Source organism: Macaca mulatta, chromosome 19, assembly GCF_049350105.2.
Source record: "Macaca mulatta isolate MMU2019108-1 chromosome 19, T2T-MMU8v2.0, whole genome shotgun sequence".
NCBI lineage: Eukaryota > Metazoa > Chordata > Mammalia > Primates > Cercopithecidae > Macaca > Macaca mulatta.
In genome coordinates, this window is record NC_133424.1 from 64,129,755 (window position 1) to 64,157,369 (window position 27,615).

The following is a 27,615-nucleotide window of genomic DNA, read 5'->3' on the forward strand; positions in this document are numbered from 1 at the left end:
CTCGAGCCTCTGAAAATAAATGAAACTTGAGTGCAGGATTTAGGTGCCAAAATATGGGGTTCTTCACGGTCCCGAGCCATCCCTGCATACTTGGGCAGAAAAGATCCACTTTACCTTCCGTACGTGCAGGATTCAAAGATGGCCGCCTTCAGTATCCGTGACGAGAGGACGCGAACTTACTACCGCCCAGTCGTCCGTGCTCCGTACACCTGCAACTTCAGACCTTCGTCGGCCGCCGTAGGCCGGCTTGGAGGCTGTGGGAGGGCCCAGAAGTGGAAGAATTCAGGAAAAGTGCAGGCTCAGGGAAGTGTCGGTGGGTTCCCCGGAAAATCAGGTCTGTGTGTGGGTCCGTCTGTCAGGATGAGGGGAGGAGGGTGTCTGTGAGCGTCCGTTTAGTGCGGAGTCGTGGAGTTTGTGGGGGAAGCTGGAGCAAGTGGGAGTCGGGATGTTGGAGTTGGGGCGTCTCAGGATTCAGCCCTGAGGGATCCCAGTGGTCAGTGGTCAGTCTGTCGAGCGCAACGCTTGGAAGTCCGTGATCAGGGTTTGGTGCCTTTACGGGTCACTCTGTAGGGCTCGGTGGTTGAGGACTGGAGTGAGGAGTGGTTTTTGTCAAGGAAAACGGTGTCTGCCGTGGATTCGGGATTTTATTTTTTTATTTTTGAGACAGGGTCTCGCTCTGTCACACAGGCTTGAGTGCAGTGGCGCGATCGTGGCTCACTGCAGCCTCCATCTCCCGGGGCTCAGGTGATCTTCCCACCTCAGCTTTCCCGAGTAGCTTGGACTACAGGTGAGCGCCACCACGCCTATCTATCTAATTATCTATCTATCTATTTTATCTATCTATCTATCTATCTATCTATCTATCTATCTATCTATCTATTTATTGCAGAGATCTATCTATCTATCTATATCTATCTATCTATCTACTTATTGCAGAGATCTATCTATCTATCTATCTATCTATCTATCTATCTATCTACTTATTGCAGAGATGGGGGTCTCACTATGTTGCCCAGGCTGGTCTCCAACTCCTGGCCTCAAACGATCCTCTCACCTTGGCCTCCCAAAGTGCTGGGATTACGGGCGTGAGCCTTCGCTCCAGGCTGTAATCAGGATTTAATATGTGACTCAGTGAGGAGGAGCCCGGGTTCATGTGAACCTGGGTGTGTGGTCCAGGTTTTAGGATTAATCTTAGGGGGTGTGACCAGCGTTAGGGAGATCTAGACGCTTGTGAAGGCTGAAGCCTTGGCAGCCGAGGCATGCTGATTGGTGTGTGTGCTGAAGTCCAATGGCAATTCCCTCTCAGTCCCTTTTAAGTTTCTCTGCAAGGACTGGTTTACAGACCTCATTTGACTTCTCACATCACTCCTCCCTCTCATCCTGGTAAATAGGAAACCTTGGGGAAGATCAAAGATTAATCAAATCTGGCGCGGTGGTTCACACCTGTATTCCCAGCATTTGGGAGGCCAACGTGGGCAGATTGCTTGAGCCTAGGAGTTGCAACCAGCCTGAACAACACAGCCTGTCTCTCCAAAAAAAGACAAAAATTAACTGGGTGTGGTGACACATGCCTGAGTCCCAGCTACTCACCTGACCCTTAGGAGGTCTAGGCTGCAGTGAACTATGATTGAGCCACTGCACTCCAGCTTGGGCAACAGAGTGAGGCCCTGTCTCAACAGAAAAAAAGAAAGAAAGAGAGAGAGAGAGACAGAGAGAAAAGGAAAAAAACAAAAAAAGAAAATGATACGGTTTCTATTAAAGATTTTCGTCTTTCTTCCTCAAGTTTACTGTGTGAATGTATGTATACACACACATAAATATTTTCTTTCAGGTTCTGACACAAGTAAAACAACATCTCTCTTATCCCAAAATGTGTTCCCCAGTAATGACTTTTGATAAGATTTTCGTATATTTTAATTTCAGTTTTCTATGCTTGATTTTTCACAATTCAGATAAACTACTGAAACATTGGTATAATTTGCCCTATTTAATTTTATATTATAACATTCTTATACTAAACATATCATACATGTTTTTGTTTAAAAACTTTTTTTAAGATTTCTGTAATAGTATACCATCAAGAGGCAAAACTGCACCATTGTGACTTGAATCACTAAGTATATGGATATATTTAGATAGAATTTTAAGACTTAAAATGTTCACTTATCACTTTTAAGAACTGGTTATGATTCTGTGTTTACCCAAACATGTTTCTCCCTGACTCTCATCAGCACCTTGGTTTTTAATTTTTTTGCAATTGTAAATGGTGTATTTTTATTTTTGACCTTTCTGTTCTCTTCCAATTTACTCTTACATAGAAGAGCAATTAGTTTATAAAATATTTACATTGTTTTTGGTCACCTTACTGAACAAGCTTCCCTGTTCTCCAGGTTACAAAACTTTTCAAACATATAACACGATTTAAAGAACTTTACAATTGAATACCTGTATGCCTACCACCTGGATTTTATCATCATTTTATTGTGTTTCTTTTATTACATATCTATCTGTATATCATCCTTCTACTCATCATTAATCCATCTTTTTTTCTTTTTGTAGAGATGGCATCTCACTATGTTGTCCAGACTGATCTTGAACTCCTGACCTCAAGTGATCCTCTCTCCTTCGCCTCCTAAAGTGCTGGGATTCCAGGTGTGAGCCACCTCACCCGGTCACATTTATCCATCTTGTAAAATATTGCTTTGTTTTTTGGGGGCATTTCAAAGTAAGTTGCAGACATTCATACATTTGCCCCTAAATATTTTAGTAGGTTTATCATAATTAAGTTCTACTGACAGCTTTTCCTAATTACAGGTCTATTAGTCACATACTGTATAATTCAGTGGCTTTTACTATGTGCAGTCATCACCAAAGTCAATTTTAGAACATTTTCATCACTTAAAAAGAAGCCCCGTACCCTTTTGTTGTACAACCACTACTTGCAGTCACTTCATATTCTCCCCTCCAGTAGACCCTGGCAACCACCCATGTGCTTTCTGTCTCTTTTTGTAGAGTGCCTGATTCTGTCGCTGTTCGGGGCGCCACTTGTAACCGACCACAATCCCTGGTGGACTGAACAAAGCGGGGCAAATGCTAGAATAAAAGACAAAGATAAGGCCGGGCGTGGTGGCTCAAGCCTGTAATCCCAGCACTTTGGGAGGCCGAGACGGGCGGATCACGAGGTCAGGAGATCAAGACCATCCTGGTGAACACGGTGAAACCCCGTCTCTACTAAAAAATAAAAAAAAAAACTAGCCGGGCGAGATGGCGGGCCCCTGTAGTCCCAGCTACTCCTCGGGAGGCTGAGGCAGGAGAATGGCGTGAACCCGGGAGGCGGAGCTTGCAGTGAGCTGAGATCCGGCCACTGCACTCCAGCCTGGGCGGCAGAGCGAGACTCCGTCTCAAAAAACAGACAAACAAACAAAAAGACAAAGATAAAATAGTATATTTGGAAGAAGGGGTGGGGGCACCTTGCCTCTAGTGGACAAGGGCCCTGAGCTTTACGCAGCCCTCTGTATTTATTAGCCAAAAGAGATAGAGAGAAGCGGGGTGGGGGAGGGGAGGGGGGGTGGCGGTGGGAGTGGTTGCGGGGGAGGCAGGTGATTGTTGAGTAATTGTCAGTCGGGCCCTTTGGTTCACAGCAGGCTTGTGAGACTGCATTCCTTTAACAATAGACTCTAGATGCCCCCGTAGATGGCCTCAAGGAGCCTGGCGCCAGGGAGTGATGGCCCTCAGCAAACTTTCTGGGACAGGTACAGAAGCAAGTTTGCCCACATTCTATACTTATGATAAACAGTTTGCTGTTTGATCATGTAGCCTCCAGTGGAATGCTGAGTTGATCACCATCCCTTTGGCCTTTTCAGCTCCCAACATTTTTTTTTTTTTTTGAGACAGAGTTTCACTCTCGTTTCCCTGGCTGAAGTGCAATGGCTTGATCTCACCTCACCGCAGCCTCTGCCTCCCGGGTTCAAGCAATTCTGCCTCAACTAGGATTACAGGCATGCCCCCACCACACCCGGCTAATTTTGTATTTTTAGTAGAGACTGGGTTTCTCTATGTTGGTCGGGCTGGTCTCGAACTCCTGATCTCAGATGATCTGCCCACCTTGGCCTCCCAAAGTCCTGGAATTACAGGCATGAGCCACCGCACCCGGCCAGTGTGCTTTCTGTCTCTATGCATTTACCTAATCTGGGTATTTTATATAAATGAAATCATATAATGTGACATTTAGTGTCTGATATTTTCTTTTTTTTTTGAGACAGGGTCTCACTCTGTTGCCCAGGCTGGAGTGCAGTGGTGTACTCTTGGCTCACTGCAACCTCTGCCTTCTAGGCTCAAGCAATTCTCATGCCTCAGCCACCCTAATAGCTGGGATTACAGGCGCACACCACCATGCTTGGCTAATTTTTTAACTTTTTATAGAGATGGAGTTTCTTCATGTTGCCCAGGGTGGTCTTGAACTCTTGAGCTCAAAGCAATCTCCCCGCCTTGGCCTCCCAAAGTGCTGGGATTACAGGTGTGAGCTCCTGCACCTGAGTGTCTGACATTTTCACTTAGTATAATGTTTTTGTGGTTGTGGGTTGTGTGCTGGGCTACTCCTTTTTTTTTTTTGAGACGGAGTCTCGCTGTGTCGCCCAGGCTGGAGTGCAGTGGCCGGATCTCAGCTCACTGCAAGCTCCGCCTCCCGGGTTCACGCCATTCTCCTGCCTCAGCCTCCCGAGTAGCTGGGACTACAGGCGCCCACCACCTCGCCCGGCTAATTTTTTGTATTTTTTAGTAGAGATGGGGTTTCACTGTGTTAGCCAGCATGGTCTCGATCTCCTGACCTCGTGATCCGCCCATCTCAGCCTCCCAAAGTGCTGGGATTACAGGCTTGAGCCACCGCGCCCAGCCTGGGCTACTCCTTTAATGATTAGCCAGGGCATCTGTAAACCTGCCTTACCCTTCACTTCCTGCTTGCACTGAACCTGTAGACATCAACTAGAAGGAACGTTTAGAGTCTTCTCAGGTCTTTTCTCAGCCAGCATCCTCCCCTGTGCATGCATGTGGCTTTATAAATTCCTCAGTCTATACGAGTGCTTTTGAATGGCATGATTTCCCCAAGACACTTTCCTCCTAGCTTTTTCTCTCAACCTTTCCTCTATGGCTCAAGTGTAATCTTTTGCCCCAGGCAGCTGAAGGTTGTTGTTCTGCTTCACAAAGTTTTTGAGAAATGCCCGTTACTTTTCCTCCCTGAGTGAGTTCCAAAACAGGAAGGGGCCTGTTGCGTAGGTCCTTCAGGTAGTTAGAAAAGACAACAATCAATTTTTTATTTTTATTTTTGAGACAGGGTCTCACTCTGTCACCCAGGGTGGAGTACAGTGACGAGATCATGGCTCACCGCAGACTCAAACTCCTGGGCTCAAGTGATCCTCCCACCTCAACCTCCCAAAGTGCTGGGATTACAGGCGTGAGCCACTCCACCCAGCTAAACAAAATTATTTGTGAATAAAGCCTATTCTGTTCCCTCCAGGGCCTGAATCCAGGATCCCACATTGGGGATGTTGGCCGCAATGTTTAAGACCATCACTGAGCTGGGGAGGGGGTGGAGCAAAGACAAGTAAAAATGGCCCAGAACTTTCCTACTTTTTTTTTTTTTTTTTTTTTTTTTTTTTTTTTTTTGAGACGGAGTCTCGCTCTGTCGCCCAGGCTGGAGTGCAGTGGCCGGATCTCAGCTCACTGCAAGCTCCGCCTCCCGGGTTTACGCCATTCTCCTGCCTCAGCCTCCCGAGTAGCTGGGACTACAGGCGCCCGCCACCTCGCCCGGCTAGTTTTTTTGTATTTTTAGTAGAGACGGGGTTTCACTGGGTTAGCCAGGATGGTCTCGATCTCCTGACCTTGTGATCCGCCCGTCTCGGCCTCCCAAAGTGCTGGGATTACAGGCTTGAGCCACCGCGCCCGGCCACTTTCCTACTATTTTTAAGTCACCGTTTTGTTGTTGTTTGTTTTGTTTCTCTGAGATGGAATCCAGCTCTGTTGCCCAAACTGGAGTGCAGTGGCGTGATCTCAGCTCACTGCAACCTCCACCTGCCAGGTTCAAATGATTCTCCTGCCTCAGCCTCTTGAGTAGCTGGGACTACAGACATGTGCCACCACACCCGGCCACTTTTTATATTTTTAGTAGAGATGGGGTTTCACCATATTGGCCAGGTTGGTCTTGAACTCCTGGCCTCAAGTGATCCTCCTGCCTCCGTCTCCCAAAGTGCTAGGATTATACGCAGGCATGAGCCACTGTGCCTGGCCAGTTGCCTTTTTTTTTTACTCAACATTTGCTCTGTTGTTGTGAACCTTTGACTATTTTTCAGAGTCCTGACCAAGTTTTTGTTTCATTTTTTATTGTTTTTACTTGATTTTTTGATAGTGTTTTTACTTGAGTTTTTGATTTTTATGTAGAGGGGCGGACTCTTGGACCTACCTACTCTGCTATTTTCACTCAATGAGATTTTCCTCCACAGTATACTTGATTTTGTTTTTTCTGTTGTTGGTACTTTTAAAAAAGAAATAAGCTGATGCAAGTGTACCTTCAGTGATATCCTCTAATCCACCCCCTTTCTTCTCCTCCATCCCTAGGGATAACTATTCTCTTGAACTAATTTCATATAATACATGTTTTATTAAATGTGTACATATCCAAAATTAATACATAGTCTTGTTTTATGTTTTTTAATTTTTTAAATATACTTTTCTTTGTTGTTTCTTTCATATGATGATGATTTGTGAACATGTCCTGTTTGGTAATGATGCTTTAGAATTTATGGAAATTTTCTTTATGGCTTCCTATACATACATGAGTTTTCAGGAAATGTACTCCTCCAGGGAAAGGACCTAGCCACTGGAGCAAACAGGTGTGATTACATTCTCCAGAAAGCTCGTAAGGGTCAAAAATGAAGTAGAAGCTCTTCAGCTGTTCCTGGGAAAGGGGCTGTGGAAGCTCATGGGAAAGGAAGCCTTGCCATTTGAAATGCATACCCTGGATGTCACTGAAATGTTGCATCCACCGCCTCCTGCCCAGGAATATTAGATCATTTGGGTTCCGCACCTTTCCACTGGTGGCATTCTAAGAAGAAAAGTGTGAAACATCTCTTGCCACAATTATGTGCTTCTGAGACTGCAGACGGAAGGGGAGCATTTGTAGCTGTGGGTTAGAGGATGAGTCAGTGCAGGCCCTGTGGGTTTGGAGCATGCAGGAGGGCCACCGGGAGCTTGCTACAATGATTCCATCCAGGTAGAAAGAAAGCTCAGGGTGACTCCATCAAGTTGATGCTCTCACCATGTGAGTCTCTTACTTGAGTTTTAGAATTGGGCCTAAAGAAAGCCTCTGGGGCTGCCACTCTCTGACCTGCTGCTTTCAGGCCAGGGGTGTAGCGTGCAGCTTTTCCATTTGTCTTTGTGCCTGTGTCACTGTTGGCAGTGCTGATTTCAGAAGGTCACATTATATGTCCGTGACGCTGGCCATCTTCCATGATGAATGAAACTCCCTCAAGGTAGTAGCAAAGAGAGCTAAGATGTATGATGACGGTATGCGGTCCAAAGGAATTCAGAGTGGCTAAGGTCATGTCCTTGGAGACAGGCCGTGTCGGTTCAGATTTTACTTCTGTGTTTGGACAATATAGTTCAATCTGTAAGCCTTAGGTCAATATTGGAATGAAAAATAATGATTGATACCTTATAAGGATATAACGCAGTAGGTAGTAATGAGAAATAAGACAGTGCCTCTGCTTGGCTTAGTACGTTTGTCTTCAAACTGAGGCGTGCCTACATGTGAGGTGTATGATGACTGTTGACCAGGCATGTGGACATGTGGTTTTAAAGAAATAAATATCCAAATCCTCACCTTCTCTGTCCTTTTTCTAAAACCTGATCTAAGAAGTGTCTTCGTGTTGCAGCATCATGTTGCTGCTGGTTCTCCTTTCCCAACTCTCCTCACAGTCACCCCACTTCCATTTCACAGAAGAAAGACAGTTTGTAAATGTATTGGTCATACATATAGAGTGTTATATTTTGTTGTCCCAGGATTTGTTGTTGCCCCAGGATGGGTAAAAACTTCTGGGGCCCCAAATAAAGGGACAGTTAGAGATGGCCTTGCATTAAGGTGAGTACACAGCAGCAGTGACAGCACCTGGGCCTGCAGGGAATGTACACTCCAATAAATTTACTCTTCAGCCCGCAGTTCCTGACTCCAGGGGCGAGACACTTCAAGTGAGGTGAGGAGGAGGTTCCAGGACCTGGATCCCATCTTTTGCAGGGATATAATTCACCAGAGACCAAGATTTCTAGCCAGAAATTGAGGGCAGCTCAAGGAGAGACTCCAGACACAGCATCCTACTTACTGGCTATTTCCCAGTAACAGAAGAAAATGATCAAGTCCCAGGTGACTTTTGGTTTGTTTTATTCTTTCCTTCATCACATGATTGATTTCTGGAAGACTTTAAAAGTCAACTGAATTAAGTGAAAAAGTATAAATTGGTAAACTAGGATTTGTGCATCAGTAAATTTAGATTTTAATTTCAACATCTAGGCAAAGTAGGATCGGGACTATATTGTTCACATGTGGTATCATAGAAAGATATTTGGTCTTTGTCTGCAGTTCCTGGCATAGAGCTCCTAAAACCCTTGGAATTTCCTGAATGATAAGGGTCTTTTTTTTTTTTTATTTTTGAGACAGGGTCTCACTTTGTCACCCAGCTGGAGTGCAGTGGTGCAATCTCGGCTCACTGCAGCCTCTGCCTCCTGGGCTCAAGCAATCATCCCATCTCAGCCTCCCAACTAGCTGGGACTGTGTGCCACCAGGCCCAGCTAATTTTTTGTATTTTTCTTGTAGAGATGGGGTTTCACCATGTTGCACAGACTGGTCTCTAACTCCCGAGCTGAAGCAATCTGTCTCCCTTGGCCTCCCAAAGTTCTGGGACTACAGCTGTGAGCCACTATGCCTGGTGCTCTTTTTTTCTAGTGAGACTACTCTCAGTGGACCCCTAGGTAGCTTTAGTACGGAGACTGGTTGCCAGAAAGACCAAGCCTTGATTAGAAGCTTGGAACTTTCAGTCCTACCCCTAATCTCCAGGGAGTAGAGGGAGGCTGGAGATTGAGTTCAGTCACCAGTGGCCAATGATTTATTCAACCATGCCTGTGTAACATAAAAACCCCTCAACAGCGGGGTTTGGAGAGCTGGGTTGGTGAACACATTGAGGTGCTGGGAGGTTTGTGCATGCAGAGAGAGCATGGAAATTTATGCCCATACACCACCATACCGTGCCCTGTGCAGCTTTTCCATTGGGTTGTTCCTGGGTTGTAAATAAACCAGTAACAGTAAAGTGCTTTCCTGAGTTCTGTGAGTTGTTCTAGTAGATTATTGAACCTCAAGGTGGGTTGCAGAAATCCCCACATTTGTAGCCAAGGGACAAAAGCCTTTGTAACCTGGGGCCCTCACACTTGTGACTGGTGTCTGAAGTAAGGTTGGTCTTATGGGACTGAAACCTTAACCTATGGGTCTTCCAGGAGTTGGTGTCAGAATTGAATCTTGTATTTGCTCTTTCACTAAATTGGTACATGCTAGACCTTACCTATCCTCTGTATTTATTAATCTGTCTTTTATGTATTGCATCATTCTGCCCTTTTGTTGCATTTTTGGTAGTTTTTTCAGATCTACTTACCAGTTCATTGACTATCTCTTCAGTTAGGCTGCTTACATGCCTGATAATGTAAATATAAATACTTCAAAACCATATGTGTGTGTATGGTTTTTGAATAATATTTTTTATTTTTTTATTATTTATTTATTTATTTTGAGATGGAGTCTCGCTCTGCCACCTGGGCTGGAGTACAGTGGCATGATCTCGGCTCACTGCAACCTTTGCCTCCTGGGTTCAAGTGATTCTCCTGCCTCAGTCTCCCAAGTAGCTGGGATTACAGGCATGTGCCACCATGCCTGGCTAATTTTTGTATTTTTAGTAAAGATGGGGTTTTGCCATTTTGGGCGAGCTGGTCTCGAACTGCTGACCTCAGGTGATCTGTCCACCTAGGCCTCCCAAGGTGCTAGGATTACAGGCGTGAGCCACCATGCCTGGCCTATTTATTTATTTTTTAAGCCAGTCACATTTAGCAGTAGGGGGTAATAATACTTAATTGTCTCTTGTTCTTTGGACATGTTTTGGAAAGGTTCTTTTATTCCTCCTAACATATAAAATACACTTATTTATTATGTAATATCTTGTAGTGTTTGGGGTTTCTTCCTGGTTGATTCTGATAGTGCACATGAAGATTCATTGAAGATTCATGGTGAATAAAGGAGTATGCTTTATTCATCCTGATATTGCTAAAATATATTTAGTGTCTGGCAAATATGTGTTCAAAAAAAAAAAGAGGATTAGCAAGAAGATTAAATGATTGGTTCTTATAGAAACTTCTGATTTGTTAAATGATAGATAATTACACAATTACAGAATATTTTGCTAGAGATAGATTTTGAATATAGATAGACTTTGGAGATGGATTTTTGCCTCTATGACAATGTTTTTTTTTTTTTTTTTTTTTTTTTTGAGACAGAGTCTCGCTCTGTCGCCCAGGCTGGAGTGCAGTGGCGCAATCTCCACTCACTGCAAGCTCCACCTCCCAGGTTCAAGCCATTCTCCTGCCTCAGCCTCCCGTGTAGCTGGGACTACAGGCGCCCGCCACCGCGCCCGGCTAATTTTTGTATTTTTTTAGTAGAGACGGGGTTTCACCGTGTTAGCCAGGATGGTCTCGATCTCCTGACCTCGTGATCCGCCCGTCTCCGCCTCCCAAAGTGCTGGGATTACAGGCGTAAGCCACCGCGCCCGGCTGACAATGTTATTTTTTAAAAAATCACAGCACCTAGATATATAGATGCAGACTATTTGGTGAAAATGAGCAGAACAATGTCCTTCACATTGCTTCCATATAAATAAGAGAAATACTTCATATTAAGCAGGACTCTCTTATTACAGGAATCACTGACCCTGGAGGATGTGGCTGTGGAGTTCACCTGGGAGGAGTGGCAGCTCCTCGGCCCTGCTCAGAAGGACCTGTACCGGGACGTGATGTTGGAGAACTATAGCAACCTGGTGTCAGTGGGTGAGGACAGCTGCCCTGTGTCACTCAGAGAGTACCCAGTCAAAGGCCTTTGCTCTCTCAGCTTTCAAAAGCTGTGGAGGGCCTGTGTTGCTCTCAAGTGGTAGATCTGTCCTCTCCGTAGCCCCAGATAAAAGAGTATAATGTGCCCCCTTCAGAGAGGAAATCCCTTTGCTTTGCAGACATATAAATTACATAGTTCCTAAAACAGAACATGGTCCCATGTTGATAGACCACAGCTTAATTCAGTGAGCCTAAGTTGTCTTATCATTTCCTATGAACAGGGTATCAAGCCAGCAAGCCAGATGCACTCTCCAAGTTGGAACAAGGAGAACCATGGACAGTAGAAAATGAAATCCACAGCCAAATCTGTCCAGGTGAGTTCAGGGTGAGAGCCAGCAAGGAGGGTAGCTAGCAAGTCACATGATAGTTGTTCAGCAGTGTCTGAGCTGTCAGGGCATCTGAGGCTGTGTGGACAGGGCCTCCATGTATCCCTCTCCCCACACAAAAGCTCTTTCTCCTTCAGGTGTTTAGAGGAACATCTACCTCTTTATCTCCTCTTGGATTTCATCACTGTTTATTTTTTATTTATTTTATTTTATTTTTTTGCGATGGAGTCTCACTCTGTCACCCAGGCTGGAGCCCAGTGGTGCAATCTTGGCTCACTGCATCCTCTGCCTCCCAGTTGCAGCAATTCTCCTGTCTCAGTCTCCCCAGTAGCTGGGATCACAGGCACCCACCACTATACCCAGCTAAGTTTTTTTGTATTTTCAGTGGAGATGGGGTTTCACCAAGTTGACCAGGATGATCTCGAACTCCTGACCTCTGGTGATCCACCTGCTTCGGCCTCCCGAAGTGCTGGGATTATAGGTGTAAGCCACCACGCCCAGCCTCATCAGTCTTCATTTAATCTAGGTTTCATTTGTTTTTCTCAAGGTTTCTTCCTTTTTAGGATTCTCAAATCTCATCATTTCTTGTTCCCCCATCAGAGCATCTCTACCTGTTCATTCTACTTCTCTTGCTGTGAAATTCCTCCTTCCATGTCTGTCTCCAAAGAGTGATCTTGAATATCAGCACTCTCTCCTGGCCACTATACCTTTCTGCCCCTTTAGATAATGTTGATTTTTCTTCCTAAGGTCTTCCCACACTATCTTGGACTCTGTGCCCCCTTAGTAACCTGGTCTGTTGCTTTGCATGTATTTGCTTCCTTAGCTTCTCTTTTTTCTCCCACTCTGAGGTCCTCCAGAGGTTCTGTTTTCCATTTATTTTGCTCTGTTCTCATATCCTTTAAAAGTTTCCTTCATTCTGATTACTTAAGTTCTTGTTCTCTATGGAGACTCTCAGATTAACATCTCCCTTAATATTTCCTAACTTACATGTTTGTACCATATTTTTTACCCACTTGCATGTCAACTCCTTGAGTCGACCTGGCCACCATAGGGCTACCTTGAAACTTCCCTGCCTCCTCAGCTCCCGTATTTAAAGTCCTTGTTCTTTCAATTGATTTTTGAAGAATTCTCATTCTCTTTCCAACCCAAACCAGATTACTAAACCTCACGCCTGCTTTGCTTCAATTTCCTTTTGGAATCATTAATTCTGCCCATTATTTAGTTTCTCTTAAATTATATTGCTGGGCTTATTCCCTTAAAGCTTTTCTGTTCTTACCATAGTCTGATGGCATTGAGTCCCAGTGAATCATAGCAGTCATATAAGATGGAAATTTCTCATCTGTCAAGTGATATTCTAGTTGAATCTCCATGATATGTTATCATCTTGCTCACACAGAGTTTGCTTTCCTTTTCCTTTTCATAAATTCAAAGCCAACTATATTTAAAGCGCTACATTTGAAGTAGTCTCCCCAGTGTGTCCCATACTTTCCTTGTTTCATTGCCTTAAATATTTTTTGATAGCCTATTACATACGGGCCCTGACAGCTGTGAACATCTAAAACAACAACAGAATTCTTCTTGGAGATTACATGCTAAAAGGAAGAGGCACGAAATTAATCAAAATGGATAAATGTCTTGTGGTGAAAAATGTTGGGAAGATCAATAACAAAGCATAATGAGGGATGCTGGGAGTGGGAATGGGTCTTTGGTGAGATGCCTTTGAGCAGCTGTATGAGAGATGTGAGTACATCCCTCAGGTGAATTACCTTCCAAGTAGACAAAATAGCAGGTCCAAAGGCCCAAGGCAGGTGTGCGTTTGAGAAACTTTTAAGGAAGCCTGTGTGAATACAGAGGAGTGAACAAGAGGGGCAGTGGTTGGAGATAATATGGAGGTAAGGACAGTGTGATGGGATCTGGAGTTTGAGGTAGTCATTTTAATGACTTGATTTTTTTTTTTCTTTTTTTTTTTTTGAGACAGTCTCTCTCTCTGTCGCCAGGCTGGAGTGCAGTGGCACGATCTCGGCTCATTGTAACCTCTGCCTCCGTGATTCAACCTGATTCAAGCAATTCTCCTGCCTCAGCCTCCCGAGTAGCTGGGACTACAGTTGCATGCCACCATGCCCAGCTAATTTTTGTATTTTTAGTAGAGACAGGGTTTCACCATGTTGGCCAGGATGGTCTTGATCTCCTGACCTTCTGATCTGCATGCCTTGGCCTCCCAAAGTGCTGGGATTACAGGCGTGAGCCACCACATCCGGCCATGACTTTTTAAAAAAACATTATGAGATGAGGAAACATGAGGGAGTTTTGAGTAGAAGAGTGACATGATGTCATTTATATTTAAAAGGATCACTTTGACTACTTTATAGAAAGTATACAGGAGAAGGCAGAGGTTGAAACCTGAAGTCCACTAGGGAGGCTATTGCTATAGTACCAGACAGAGTGATTCTCTTCCACCTAGGTAGAGGGGGTGAGTGTTAGTTAGTTGCAGAATACAGGAGTCCCCTGTTATCCACAGTTTCTCTTTCTACAGTTTCAGTTACCCGCAGTCAACTATGGCCTGGAAATGTTAAATGGGAAATTCCAGAAATAAACAATTCTTAATTACATTGCTCACCATTCCAAGGAGCATGAAATCTTGCACCATCTTGCTCCATCCTAGAACAGGAATCATTTTTTTGTCCAGCATATCCATGCTGTGTACCCTACCCACCTGTGTTGCTTAGTAGCCATCTTGGTTATCAGATCAACTGTCAAGGTATCACAGTGCTTGTGTTTAAGTAACCCTTGTTTTACTTAATAGTGTCTCCAATGCTCAAGAGTGTGATGCTGGCCTATTGTTATAATTCTTCTATTTCATGATTTGTTATTGTTAATCTCTTGCTGTGCCTAGTTTATAAACTTTATTATAGGTGTATATGCACTGTATAGGAAAAAACATAACGGATATAGGGTTTAGTGTGATTCAAAGTTTCAGACATCCGTGGTCGGCGGGGTCTTGGAACATATCGCCCATAGATGAGGGATTACTATATATTTATAAAAGAGGACATATGGAATTTCCTGTTGAAGTAGACAAAGGGTGTGAGACAAACATACAAATGAAAGATAATAGTAAGGTTTCTGGCATGAGTGTGAGCAGGAATTAACTTGCCATTTCCTGAGAAATTTACCTTGTTTATACACTGACTGCTTTTATTTTTTGTTTTCTTTGTTTAAATTATAATGGTTTATTCTTATCCAAGTGACAATAGGCATATCTACTTGGAGTTTTTTAAATCATGGAAATAGTGTGGTCAGTAGAGCCAGCCTGTACAAAGCTATTTGTGAAACAGTTCTATTCCATGCTCATGCAAAGATTTATTGTTCTCTTCTTTCCTAGAAATCAAGAAAGTTGACAATCATCTACAGATGCACTCACAAAACCAAAGATGTCTGAAGAGAGTGGAACAATGCCATAAACATAATGCATTTGGAAACATCATTCATCAGAGGAAAAGTGATTTTCCTTTAAGGCAAAATCATGATACATTTGACTTACATGGGAAAATACTGAAATCAAATTTACGTTTAATCAACCAGAACAAAAGGTATGAAATCAAGAAGTCTGTGGGGGTTAATGGAGATGGGAAATCCTTCCTTCATGCCAAGCATGAACAGTTTAATAATGAAATGAACTTCCCCAAAGGTGGAAATTCTATGAATACAAATTCACAATTCATTAAGCATCAGCAAACTCAAAAAATAGATAAACCCCATGTATGCACTGAGTGCGGGAAGGCTTTCCTCAAGAAGTCTCGCCTCATCTATCATCAGAGAGTTCACACTGGAGAGAAACCTCATGGATGCAGTATATGTGGGAAAGCCTTCTCCAGAAAGTCCGGGCTTACTGAACACCAGAGAAATCACACAGGAGAGAAACCCTATGAATGCACTGAATGTGACAAAGCATTCCGCTGGAAATCACAGCTCAATGCGCACCAGAAAATTCATACAGGAGAGAAATCATATATATGCAGTGATTGTGGAAAAGGCTTCATCAAGAAGTCTCGGCTCATTAATCATCAGAGAGTTCATACAGGAGAGAAACCACATGGATGCAGCCTGTGTGGGAAAGTCTTCTCCAAAAAGTCCAGGCTCACTGAACACCAGAGAACTCATACAGGAGAGAAACCCTATGAATGCACTGAATGTGACAAAGCATTCCGCTGGAAATCACAGCTCAATGCGCATCAGAAAGCTCACACAGGAGAGAAGTCATATATATGCAGTGATTGTGGAAAAGGCTTCATTCAGAAGGGAAATCTCATTGTACATCAGCGAATTCATACTGGGGAAAAACCCTATATATGCAATGAATGTGGGAAAGGCTTCATCCAAAAGGGTAATCTCCTTATTCATCGACGTACTCACACTGGAGAGAAACCCTATGTATGCAATGAATGTGGGAAAGGCTTCAGCCAGAAGACATGCTTAATATCGCATCAGAGATTTCACACAGGAAAGACACCCTTTGTATGTACTGAGTGTGGAAAATCCTGTTCACACAAGTCGGGTCTCATTAACCACCAGAGAATTCACACAGGAGAAAAACCCTATACATGCAGTGACTGTGGGAAAGCTTTCAGAGATAAATCATGTCTCAACAGACATCGGAGAACTCATACAGGGGAGAGACCCTATGGATGCTCTGATTGTGGGAAAGCTTTCTCCCACTTGTCATGCCTTGTTTATCATAAGGGAATGCTGCATGCAAGAGAGAAACGTGTAAGTTCAGTCAAATTGGAAAATCCTTTCTCAGAGAGTCATAGCTTATCACATACAAATGATCTCATACAGGATAAAGACTCTGTTAACATGGTGACTGTGCACATGCCTTCTGTGGCAGCTCAGACTTCATTAACTAACAGTGAGTTCCAAGCAGATAGCAAAGTAGCCATTGTGAGCCAGCCTGTTGCCAGAAGTTTAGTCTCAGCAGATAGTAGAATTTGCACAGAATAAAAACCTTATGAATGCAGTGAATGTGGTAGTGCTTTCAGTGATCAATTACATCTATGTCACAAAAAACAGGAGCAAACTGTGATACATTCAAGGTGGAAAACCCTTGAGTAAAACCTTATGGCTGATAAGCATATACTACAGAGAAAAATAGTATGATGTAGAGACTGGGAAAGTCTTTTATGGGAAGATAGATCCTCTCATCAGTGACCATAGATCACATCATCAGTGAGTTTATAGTTGGCAGAAATATAATGATCATGGAAAAGTCCTTGTTCAGAAATAATACCCTAGTAGGTATCAGGGGGTTTTCACAGGAGGGAAACTGTTGGAAGACCTTTGAAGGCTATGAATCTGGCAGGGTTGCTAGTGGTACATTCTGCCTTATCCTCAGAGGAAATCATAGAAATAAAACTATGAAAATAGTAACTAGAACATCTTAAGCAAAATATGGAAGAACACATGAGCAAGTAAGTCCTGTGAAAAGGAATATTTTAGAGATTTCTATCACAAATCTAACATCATTATACAGCAGATAATATACAGGATGTGTATTTTAGGACAATATACCTTGAATCACTAGTATATGTCAATGACTAATTAAAAGGGGTTGTCAGTGTTACACATCATTGGTTAAATTTATAACACAATGTACCTCTTCCTTCTTTTTTGATATGCGTCTTCTATTCCCAACCAAGATCATTATATGATTAGCTCTTATGTTTCTTTGATTCCAAATTTCTTCACTTGTTATTTCAGACTACTGAAGCTCTTCAAAAGGAAAAAATGTATTTAATTTAATCATGTAACACAAGTTTGGATCTGTTTATAAGTATCACCCCAGAGGAATGAAGTTCAAAACTTGTGAATAACCAATTGGCCGTGCTCTTAATTTAGAAGGTAGTCCTCATCCTAACCTTGTGGTTTGTCTTATTGTTGGCATAAACACCATTCAGAATAGTTTGAATGATCTATTTTCTTTACCCGAAACTGTTTCCTTTATGTAGGAACTGTGGATGATGGCAGTGGGAAACAAAGCAAAATTTCAAGCCAGCATTTTTAAAAAGCTGGATTATATGCACGTAGCTATTCTACCCTCCAGCAGCTGTAGTTAAAAAATGCATATGCCTGTATCCGTTGAAAGAGACGTACAATGTAAAGATCAAATTGTCCTGATAATTTCTTGTTCAGGGGACATATTTGGAGTGGGAAGGGGAAAGGACTCAATTTTCCTTACATAAAACAGAATACAAATAGTTTTCTAAAAAGTGTTCATGTCTTATCTCTGCCTAAATTATAAATTCCTTGATAGGAACTTTGTATACCACAGCAGATACCAAAATATAAATTAATTATATGTAGATTTGGAAGATGAATGAAGGTGCATGAATAACCCAGTGGACAATTGATAAAATTACTTTTGCCATTGAAGGAAAGGAGCGACCCAAAAAAAATTCTAAGGATTAGTATTATTCTAAAAAAAAACTTAAAAAAAATCCTGAATAGAGACTCATTTCTGTCATAAGAGGGGCAGAACAGAGAAGGAATAGGATTCACAGAATAACCCCAATTAAAATAACAAAATAACTTCATTCTCTAAAAATGAAGGACAGCATGTAAGATCAGTAAAGGTGAGATCCTTTTGGGTATCTTGGAGAAGAACCCTGAAATTTGTCTACAGATCTTTCACCTTGGAGAGTTGCTACTGTTTGAAAGATCCTGACTCCTCTGTGGTATGCTGAATTGGAACATACGGTTTATCTTCATCATTCCTTCTCACCTGGGGTTAAGACCCTTGTCCTCTCCTGTACTCAGAGTTCCTTCCTTTGATCTAATAAATATATGTCCATGTTAGAAACAGTCCTGCTCACAAGGAAAAATAAACTGGAAATTTGCCATAAAGTGGCTGCCTCACAATTGAAACCCAAACTCTGGGTTATTGGGTGATCACAGCAAATAGTTTTTGAGCATCTGCACTGTGGCAAACACTTGTACACACAGGATATACTGATGAACAAAATATAAAGTAGTGGCCTGTAACAGGAGGGATTCAGTACAGATGCTCTGCAGTTAAGAGTATAAGAAATGAACTCTTCTTCAACCTGGACTTCAGATTCTATTTCTCGCCTTGTGAATCTGCACATCCTATCATAGCAGTCGTAGCATCTTCTTACTCCCTGAACACATAAATTAGGGTGCACTACTGGGCTGCCCAGGCCTGTCCTTGGGACCAGGTGTTGAACTCACTTCAGAAGTTGGCATCCCAGCTAAATAAATTTAACTGGGTCCTCAATTCCAGGTTGCCTCTTTCAAAAGGCATATCGCCCCTCGCCTTCATAAAAATTGTAGCCGACATTTATTAAGCGTGCTGTTTGTCAAATGGTGACTGCATTATTTTAATAATTTTAAAAATTTAAACAGTTGTTTTTGTTTTGCTTTGTTTGAGACAGGGTCATGATCTGTCGCCCAGGCTGGAGTGCAGTGGCCTGATCATGGCTTACTGAAGCCTTGACCTCCTGGCCTAAAGCCATTCTTCCACCTCAGCCTCCAAAGTGGCTGGGACTACAGGTGCATGCCACCACACTCTGCTAATTTTTGTATTATTATTATTTTTTTTTTTGTAAAGGCAGGGTCTTGCTATATTTCCCAGGCTGGTCTCAACTCCTGGGCATAAGTGATCCTCCCAACTTAACCTCCCAAATTGCTGGGATTACAGGTTTGAGCCATGGCACCCGGCCTCTTGAGTAATTTAACGCTCTTATATGCTCCATTTCCATCTTCATGTGTTTTAGGGAAATATTTGATTAAATTTGAGGCCTCATTCCTTTTTCCTTATTACAGGTAACCACACACTGTATGCAGTTGCACGTGGGCATTGATCCTCATAGAGATCGCCCCCGTATTTGGCCTCAAGACAATTTTCGGCTAGACTAGCCTTGCCCATTCTTTTCTACATCCCTTGAAGGAGATTCACAATGTCCACAAATTTGGTCCACTCTGTGACCGCTGTCCCCCATTCCCCTTCAGCCAATTCGCCTTTGGCACACCTTGTTGGTCCTGAAGAGGCCCTCAGAAATACGATTTCGGCCTAAACTCCCAACAGATTGTATTTTCTATTGAATGGAAACTGACACCTCCTAAAATGAACTGCAGCCATGATGCTTCTTCCTAACGGCTCAGTATGGAGTAGAGCGCACGGCCATCTTATTTTTTTGCTCCGTCTGTTAAAAGTTTTTATAATTTTCTGATAATTTATCCAGTTTGCGCAGTGACTGAGGTGCCCTGAAATTAATTCACTGTCTTCCAACGCCGTGGTAACAGCCTTTCCTTCCGGGTTCTCTGGTGGGAGTCGCCGAGATGGGCGTGGCCATGATACGTCACAATGCGAGGCCGAGGGAGGAACTCTGACGTCTGGGAAGGCCTGGTTTCCCGACCAGATGCCGAGGGCCCTCAAAGTCCCTAGCAACGGCTGCGGAGGGAGATGGAAGTCGTTTTGGACGCAGGCTCAGTGTTTGGTCCCAGCGTTAGGTGGAGTCCGGAGAGACTCAGGATCAGATGGGTTGGGGTCTGGATGTGGCTCCAAGTGAAAGGCCTGTGGGGGTCAATGAAGGGGAGCCCTCTGTTCTGAGACCATGTGGGACCCTGCGTCCTGGGGTTCTCCCTGGGTTTACTCATTGGAGAAGACTGGCTTTGGTGATAGGGCTACTGGTGGTCAGTAATTAAGAGACTGGAAGATATTAACGATCGATAGCCCAACTGTTAAGGTTTATGGTCGTTGAGGGAATGCCGTGGGAATCAGTGGTTGAGAAATGGAGTAGGAAAGTGTGTGTCAATGAATGAACTTGGTGTCCAGTCCGGGTTTGCAATTTAATGTTATAGAGAAGCTTGGGGCTGGAGAAGGTTTTGGTGAAAGAGGTTTCAGATTTAATTTGGAGTCAATGTTTGAGGAGGCCTGTACATGTCTGTGGTTTAGGGGCCTGAGGAGGCTGGAGCTTTGGAGGCCCAAGGGCCCTGGAGAGTGGGTGGGTTGAGGCTTAATAATTGACTGCTGGTTACAGTTGTGATTAAAGCTACATTTACCTAGTGGATCTACATGCAGTTTAGTTCTTCAAGTCCAAGTCTGTCTTAAAAATAACAATGAAAAACATTTCCCTTCCTATATTCATATCACTGTCTATAAATTTCTGGACGAGGTAATTATGAGTTTGCTACTAAAGTCGAGTTTTTTTTCTCTTTAGTTCCCAACTTTACCGTGTCGTTTCATATTTTCTTTCAGATTTATTCCAACACAAGAAAAAAATCTCTATTACCCACACTTCTGATTCTTATTGAGGAACATTTTTTTTTTTCGTTTCTTCCTACAGTTTTCACAATTGCAATATTTTGGGTAAATATTTGATTTCATCACTTAAATTCTCATCACATACATACATGTATGTATGTATATATAGTATATATCTCTCTATATATCTATCTATGTATGTGTCTCTATCTATCTATCTATCTATCTGTCTGTCTATCTATCTATCCAGAGGGAGTCAGTCTTGCCCTGTCTCCCAGCCTGGAGTACAGTGGTGCCATCAGCTCACTGTAACCTTCAACTCCTAGGCTTAAGGGATCCTCCTGGCTCAGCCTCCCAAGTAGCTGGGACTACATATAAAATTTTTCAATGGCTGTATCATATCAGAAGGTTGTACCAGTGGCTTAGTAAATGGAGTCACATTAAATGTTTGCCTTAATTAGGATGGAATTGACAAGTATAAAATACTCAATTCTATTTCTATATTTTCTCTCTATATATAACATTCTCATTCTTTAATTACACAAGTTCTTCCGTTCCCACCCCAAGATTTGTGGTTCACTATTTTATGTCCTAGACCTTATGGTTATATTTATTCTTAAGTAGCTTATACTGTTTTTTCATAATTCCTCTAGAAGAGGAAGTCATTTTTTAAAAAACTGAGACAGAGTCTCACACTGTTGCCCAGGCTAGAGTGCAGTGGTATGATCTTGGCTCACTGCAACCTCCATGTCCCAGGCTCAAGGGATTCTCCCACTTCAGTAGCTGGGACTACAGGCACTCGCCACCATGCCCAGCTAATTTTTTTATTTTTTGTAGAAATGAAGTTTCACCATGTTGCCGAGGCTGGTCTTGAACTCCTGAGCCCAAGTGATCCACCTGAGGCATTACCTGCCTCAGACTCCAAAGTGCTAGGATTACAGGCATGAGCCACTGCTCCTAGTCAAGCATTTCTTAAATCCAAATATTTGCTGGAGTATGCCTACCTAATGCATGTATTAAGGCCTATTCCTCTGAGAGTCTGGGTTGATTCGATTTGGAGTACAATCCCTGATAGTGTTGATAAAATTCTCTAGGGGATGTTGTTGTGACATACTTGGTAACTCACAGCCCTAATATATGCTAAAATGGATGGAATTTTGTGAGAAACAAGAAAATATCTTCTAATAGTGATGATTTTTTTGTAGAAAAAATATGAAACATCTATATTTAATACAGGATTTGAACACAAGGTATTGTTAGAATTCTAGGTTGTGTGAAGTTACATGTCAAGATATTACTGAAATGCCAAGGGTTTGGTCTAGGTCCTGTTCCTTGCCACACAGAAAGACAATCACTGAGATAATGAGTATTGTGAGAGAAGAAAGCCTTTTTTGGGTAACATCAAGTGGGAGAGGAAGATAAATATCAAATCTGTCTCCCCACAACCAACCGAAATTGGTGGCTTATATAACAGGTAAGGAATATAAAACAGGAATTAGGGAAGGGTAAGGAAGGGGAGTTGGCTAACAGGAATCAGGTGGTCGGTTAGGCAATCATGATGGATGACAGGTCCGCCATCTCATTGTCTAGATGCAGTGATCTGGTAAGTTTCAGTTCCTTGATACTATCTGGGAGCCCTGATGGTTGGTTTCAGGAGAAACGAACTCAGATAAGGCAAATATAAGTTTCAAGCTTTAAGACTAGGAGGGTCAATGTCTATATTTATTCAAAAAGACTGTTAACATCAGTTCTGTGGGGAAATCAGGCCAGTTTAAAAAATGATTAGCAAAGATAGGGAATATGGTAGAAATGTAAAGGAAATAAAGGTTAAAGTGATATATAGAGCATAGGGAATGATGGCATGATATGTGAAAGGCATATCTAAATTTTGGATAAAGAGAATTAAGGGCAGAGAATGAAGAGATTAAATGGAAAATTTGTCAGGCCATGGCGGAGACTGCCAAAAGATTTGGTCTGAAGCCAGCCATATGAAAGCCAATGTTAGAAGCTGTCTGTAGGGAAAGTAGTAGAATGGAAATGTGGATAAGTGGGGTAATCATAGCAACATTAACTTTTATTGCCAGGCTGACTGGATTTTGTATTAGTAATTGAGGTAGCATGGTAGGGGATAAGTTTCTTTTGTATTTTTCTAGCCTATGGGTAGTCTTATCTTTCAGGCAGTAACAGTAATGATGCAATAATAAGGAACAGCCAGAGTTTCATATATAAGTATAAATAAATATATATATACACAAATATATATATACAAATTACATATATTTTTTGAGATGGAGTCTCGCTATTGTCCCCAGGCTGGTGCAATGGTGTGATCTTGGCTCAATGCAACCTCCGCCTCCTGGGTTCAAGCGATTCTCCCACCTCAGCCTCCCTAGTAGCTGGGATTACAGGTGCCCATAACCACACCCAGCTAATTTTTTGTATTTTTAGTAGAGCTGGGGTTTCACCATGTTGGCCAGGTTGGTCTCAAACTCCAGACCTCAGGTGATCCACCCGCCTTGGCCTCCCAAAGTGCTGGGATTACAGGTATGAACCACCATGCCCGGCCTCTAAGAAATATTTAAAGGTGGCATAAGTCTTGGTTTAAAAGGAAGAAGGTGGTCCCTTAGGCCCCTTGTGTGATGCCATCCAAGACATAATTGTAGAATTATAGAAGATGCTATTAGTTACATGACAAGGGATCAGTGTATTAGGGATAATGAAATGGGAAAAATTCCGATGTGACATCTGTGTAGGTACCACGTGCCAAATGTGACTGAAGAAGGTGACAGACAACACATCTGGGCACCAGCAGCAGCACCCATTCAGTAACACATCTTATCCTATTCAGAAGCACATCTGCTTCTGGAGAGATCAACATGGTTCATTGGCCTGTTACAAAATTTCCAAATGATCATTGTTTCTTATATTTCCCTCTTTCTTTAGAAGCACAGGAGAATGTGCCCACAGTGAAGCTAGAGGTTGAACACTGAGAATAAGTTTCACTCTAAATGTGAGATTGGTGCTTTGGGAAAATTAGTTTGATGATACAGAATGAAGAAAAGGGATACATGTTAAAAACAGGATGACCATCTAAGAGTGTCGCAGATACGTTGAAGTCAAAATCTGACATTCTGACTTGACTCTCTCAAGATATTTGTTTAAAATAAGCGTGTCTGCTTATTTCCCTGATGAGTGTTTGGTTCCCTTTAGTGGTCTTTTCCAAGCCAAATGTTTAAATGGCTAACATCTTGGTTTTTTGCCTTAATTTTTATTCAGTTTTGGCATTCTCTGAACATGATCTAGTCTTTTATCCTTAAATATTTATGTCCTGATATTTTCCACATTGCCCTTTTCAAGCCCTTTCTCAACATTTAGGTATCCAGTTGGGTACTTTGTACTTTAATATCTAATAAAAATCTAAATATGTATATATTTTTTAAAGTATACTTATTTCTCCTACATTCCAAACCTCAGTAATATTCACTCTCGCAAACGCAGTTTCCACTTATCTCTTGACTCAAGCAGAATACTTAGGAGCAAACCTTAATTCCTCACTTTCTTCATCCCCTCATTTTGAACTCATCAGTGAGCCTTGTCTTCCTCCATTATATATCCTTCTTTCTTCCCCCTCTGTCTCCTTTGCTCCTTCAGACCACTTCTCATAATTTGCAGATACCTCATTTTTTAGTTTGCTTGTGTTTTTATTTTGTTTTCCCCAACCAGAACGTAAGCTCACTGAGAATAAAGAATTTGTTTGTGTGTCACCAGCATCAGCACCATGGCCAGTACTTGATGGGCATTTAATAAGGATTTGTAGAATAACTGAATGCAGCCCTCGTAATTTTGGATCAGGTTTTCCTTCAACCTCTATTTCTCTCATCTAAAGGTGATTTTCTTGTTTGTTTTAATACTCTGCATGTTTTTCAAGATGATATTTAGAAAGTAGCCAAATCTATATTTATTCATTGTGAGTTATTTAAGCTTGCTTGTATACTTACTGCTTTTGCCACATGGTTTGTGTAATTTTTTTATTTATCAGTTGCCTATAGATAAGGAATATTATTAAATAGTATTTATAGGCAGGGTACAGTGGCTCACGGCCTTTGGGAGGCCAAGGCAGGCAGATCATGAGGTCAGGAGTTCAAGACCAGCCTGGCCAACATAGTGAAACCCTGTCTCTACTAAAAATACAAAAATTAGCTGGGCATGTAGCATGCATCTGTAATCCCAGCTACTCAGGAGGCTGAGGCAGGAGAATCGCTTGAACTTGGGAGGCGGAGGTTGCAGTGAGCCAAGATCGCACCACCGTACTCCAGCCGGGGCAATGGAGCAAGACCCCATCTAAAAAAAATAGTAATTACAATATTAATATTATAAAATTTAATTATATTAGATTCCTTAATATATTGTTATATAAGTATTTTATTATGTTAAGGAATCTAATATCATTAAATATTATACAATATTATTATTATTATACTGAGATCATGTAGTAGACAGTAAAGAGCCAATCCACACCTTTGCATTTATTGTTTTTTCCTTTTCTAGAAATAAAAAATGTTGGTCATCTTTTTCAGGGACATTTGGATAATCAACAATGTCTGAAGAGAATGGAACAATGCTATGAACATAATGCCTTTGAAAATATGGTTCATCTGGGCCAGAATCATTTTCCTTTAAGGCAAAATCATGGAAAAACTCAAATTTTAAACAGAACAGGAAGCCATGAAATAGAGTTCTTATGAGTGAAATGGAGATGGGAAATCCTTTCTCCATGCACAGCATGAGAAATTTTATACAAAATCACTTTCCCTGGACGTAGAAAATCCATTAGCATGAAGTCTCAATTTATTAAGCATTGGAGAGCTCCCCAAATTGAGAAACCTCATGTATGCTGTGAATGTGGGAAACTGTATACCACCAAAGTCCACGTTCACTGAACATGACAGAATGCATACAGGAGAGAAATCCCATGAATGTGCTGAATATGGCAATGAATGTTATAGAAAGAATGTATTATGCACAAAAGAAACAAAAGAGAAGAAAAACCCACCAATGCGTTGAATGTGGAAAGCTGTCCTCATTAAATCACATCTTCTTTTACATCAGAAAATCCATACTGGAGAGAAACCCTGCATATGCAATGATTGCAGAAAAGGCTTCACCCAAAAGGACAGTTTCATTGTACAGCAGGAAACTTTTACTCTAGAGAATCCCTGTATATGCAGTAAATGTGGACAAAGTTTTATCCAGAAGTTGGGTCTCATTTCACATCAGAGATTTCATATCGACAAGACTCCCTTTGTATGTAGTGAATGTGGAAGATCCTGTTCTCAGAAGTCATGTGTCATTACATGCCAGAAAATTCATAAAGGAGAGATGACTCCTGAATGTAGTGAATGTGGGAAAGCTTTCATAGGAAGCCACAGCTCATTGTACATCAAAGAATTCATATAGGAGAGAGAATTTTTGAATGTATCACAAATGGGACAGCTTTTGTCTACAAGCCTTGCGTTATTAAACATGAGAAAATACAAGGGAGAAATGTCAATTCGGTGAAGGTGGAAAATCCCTGCACAAAGAATTGCAGCTTCTTACAAGTGAAACTGTGAACACATAAGGAAAACCTGTTAATGCAGTGATTGTTTTAAAATGCCTCTATAACTCCTCAGATATCATTAAATATCAGTGGACTCCTAGAAAATAGGAACATAGTTCTTTTGGAACAGTCTCTTGCTCCATATGTGCCTTCAGGAGAGAGCAGACAATTTGCCCAAAGGAAAAAACTTATAAATGCAGTGAGTGTGGTAGTGGCTTCAGTGATCAATGACGTCACATTTTATGTCTCAAAAATTCAGGCTGGGCACGGTGGCTCACACGTGTAAGACTGAGGTGGGTGGATCACGAGGTCAGGAGTCTGAGGCTAGCCTGGCCAACATGGTGAAACCCCGTCTCTACTAAAAATACAAAAATTAGCCGGGCATGGTGTCAGGCACCTTAATCCCAGCTACTTGGGAGGCTGAGGCAGGAGAATCACTTGAACCCAGGAGGCAGAAGTTGCAGTGAGTCGAGATCATGCCATTGCACTCCAGCCTGGGCGACAAGAGCAAGACTCTGTCTCAAAAAAAAAAAAAAAAAAAATTTATATGCAATCATGAGGCATTTCATTCAAATTTAGGGGCAGTGTCATATGAGGTGCAGAAAGAAGTAGGGCTTCTGGGCTGGGCGCGGTGGCTCAAGCCTGTAATCCCAGCACTTTGGGAGGCCGAGACGGGCGGATCACGAGGTCAGGAGATCGAGACCATCCTGGCGAACACGGTGAAACCCCGTCTCTACTAAAAAATACAAAAAAACTAGCCGGGCGAGGTGGCGGGCGCCTGTAGTCCCAGCTACTCGGGAGGCTGAGGCAGGAGAATGGCGTAAACCTGAGAGGCGGAGCTTGCAGTGAGCTGAGATCCGGCCACTGCACTCCAGCCTGGGCGACAGAGCCAGACTCCATCTCAAAAAAAAAAAAAAAAAAAAAAAAGAAGTAGGACTTCTGAAGGTATCAGCCTGCTAACTAAATAATTCTGAGCATGGAGTGAATTTAAAAGTGCTTCCAGGCTGGGTGTGGTGGCTAATGCCTGTAATCCCAGCACACTGGGAGGCTGAGGCAGGAGGTTCTCTTGAGCTCAGGAGTTTGAGACCTGCCTGGGCAACATAAGGAGACCACCCTGCCTCTACAAAAAAATTTGAAAAATTAGCCAGGCATGGTGGCGTGCATGGCCTGAAGTCCCAGCTAGGTGGGAGGCTGAGGTGGGAAGATTGCTTGAGCCCAGGAGG

The 27,615-nt window shown here is 42.4% G+C and overlaps 1 protein-coding gene across 37 annotated transcripts; it reads left to right on the forward strand.

Moving 5' to 3' along the window:
* The first annotated feature begins 256 nt into the window (after positions 1–256).
* ZNF613 (zinc finger protein 613) lies at positions 257–25,841 on the forward strand. Of its 37 annotated transcripts, none has more exons than XM_077981522.1 (9): positions 257–334; positions 668–787; positions 2,560–2,652; positions 3,675–3,752; positions 8,203–8,410; positions 11,001–11,127; positions 11,409–11,501; positions 14,896–16,280; positions 25,371–25,841. In XM_077981522.1, the coding sequence occupies exons 5-9, from the start codon at positions 8,396–8,398 to the stop codon at positions 25,536–25,538; spliced, it is 1,788 nt and encodes a 595-aa protein (XP_077837648.1). In that variant the 5' UTR covers positions 257–334; positions 668–787; positions 2,560–2,652; positions 3,675–3,752; positions 8,203–8,395; the 3' UTR covers positions 25,539–25,841. The 37 variants fall into 37 exon arrangements, with proteins under 37 accessions (XP_077837648.1, XP_077837636.1, XP_077837645.1 ...); XM_077981510.1 differs by lacking the exon at positions 25,371–25,841 and adding an exon at positions 3,013–3,214 and having other exon boundaries at positions 688–787; positions 14,896–16,530; XM_077981519.1 differs by lacking the exon at positions 25,371–25,841 and adding an exon at positions 3,013–3,205 and having other exon boundaries at positions 688–787; positions 8,285–8,410; positions 14,896–16,530.
* The last annotated feature ends 1,774 nt before the right edge of the window (positions 25,842–27,615 follow it).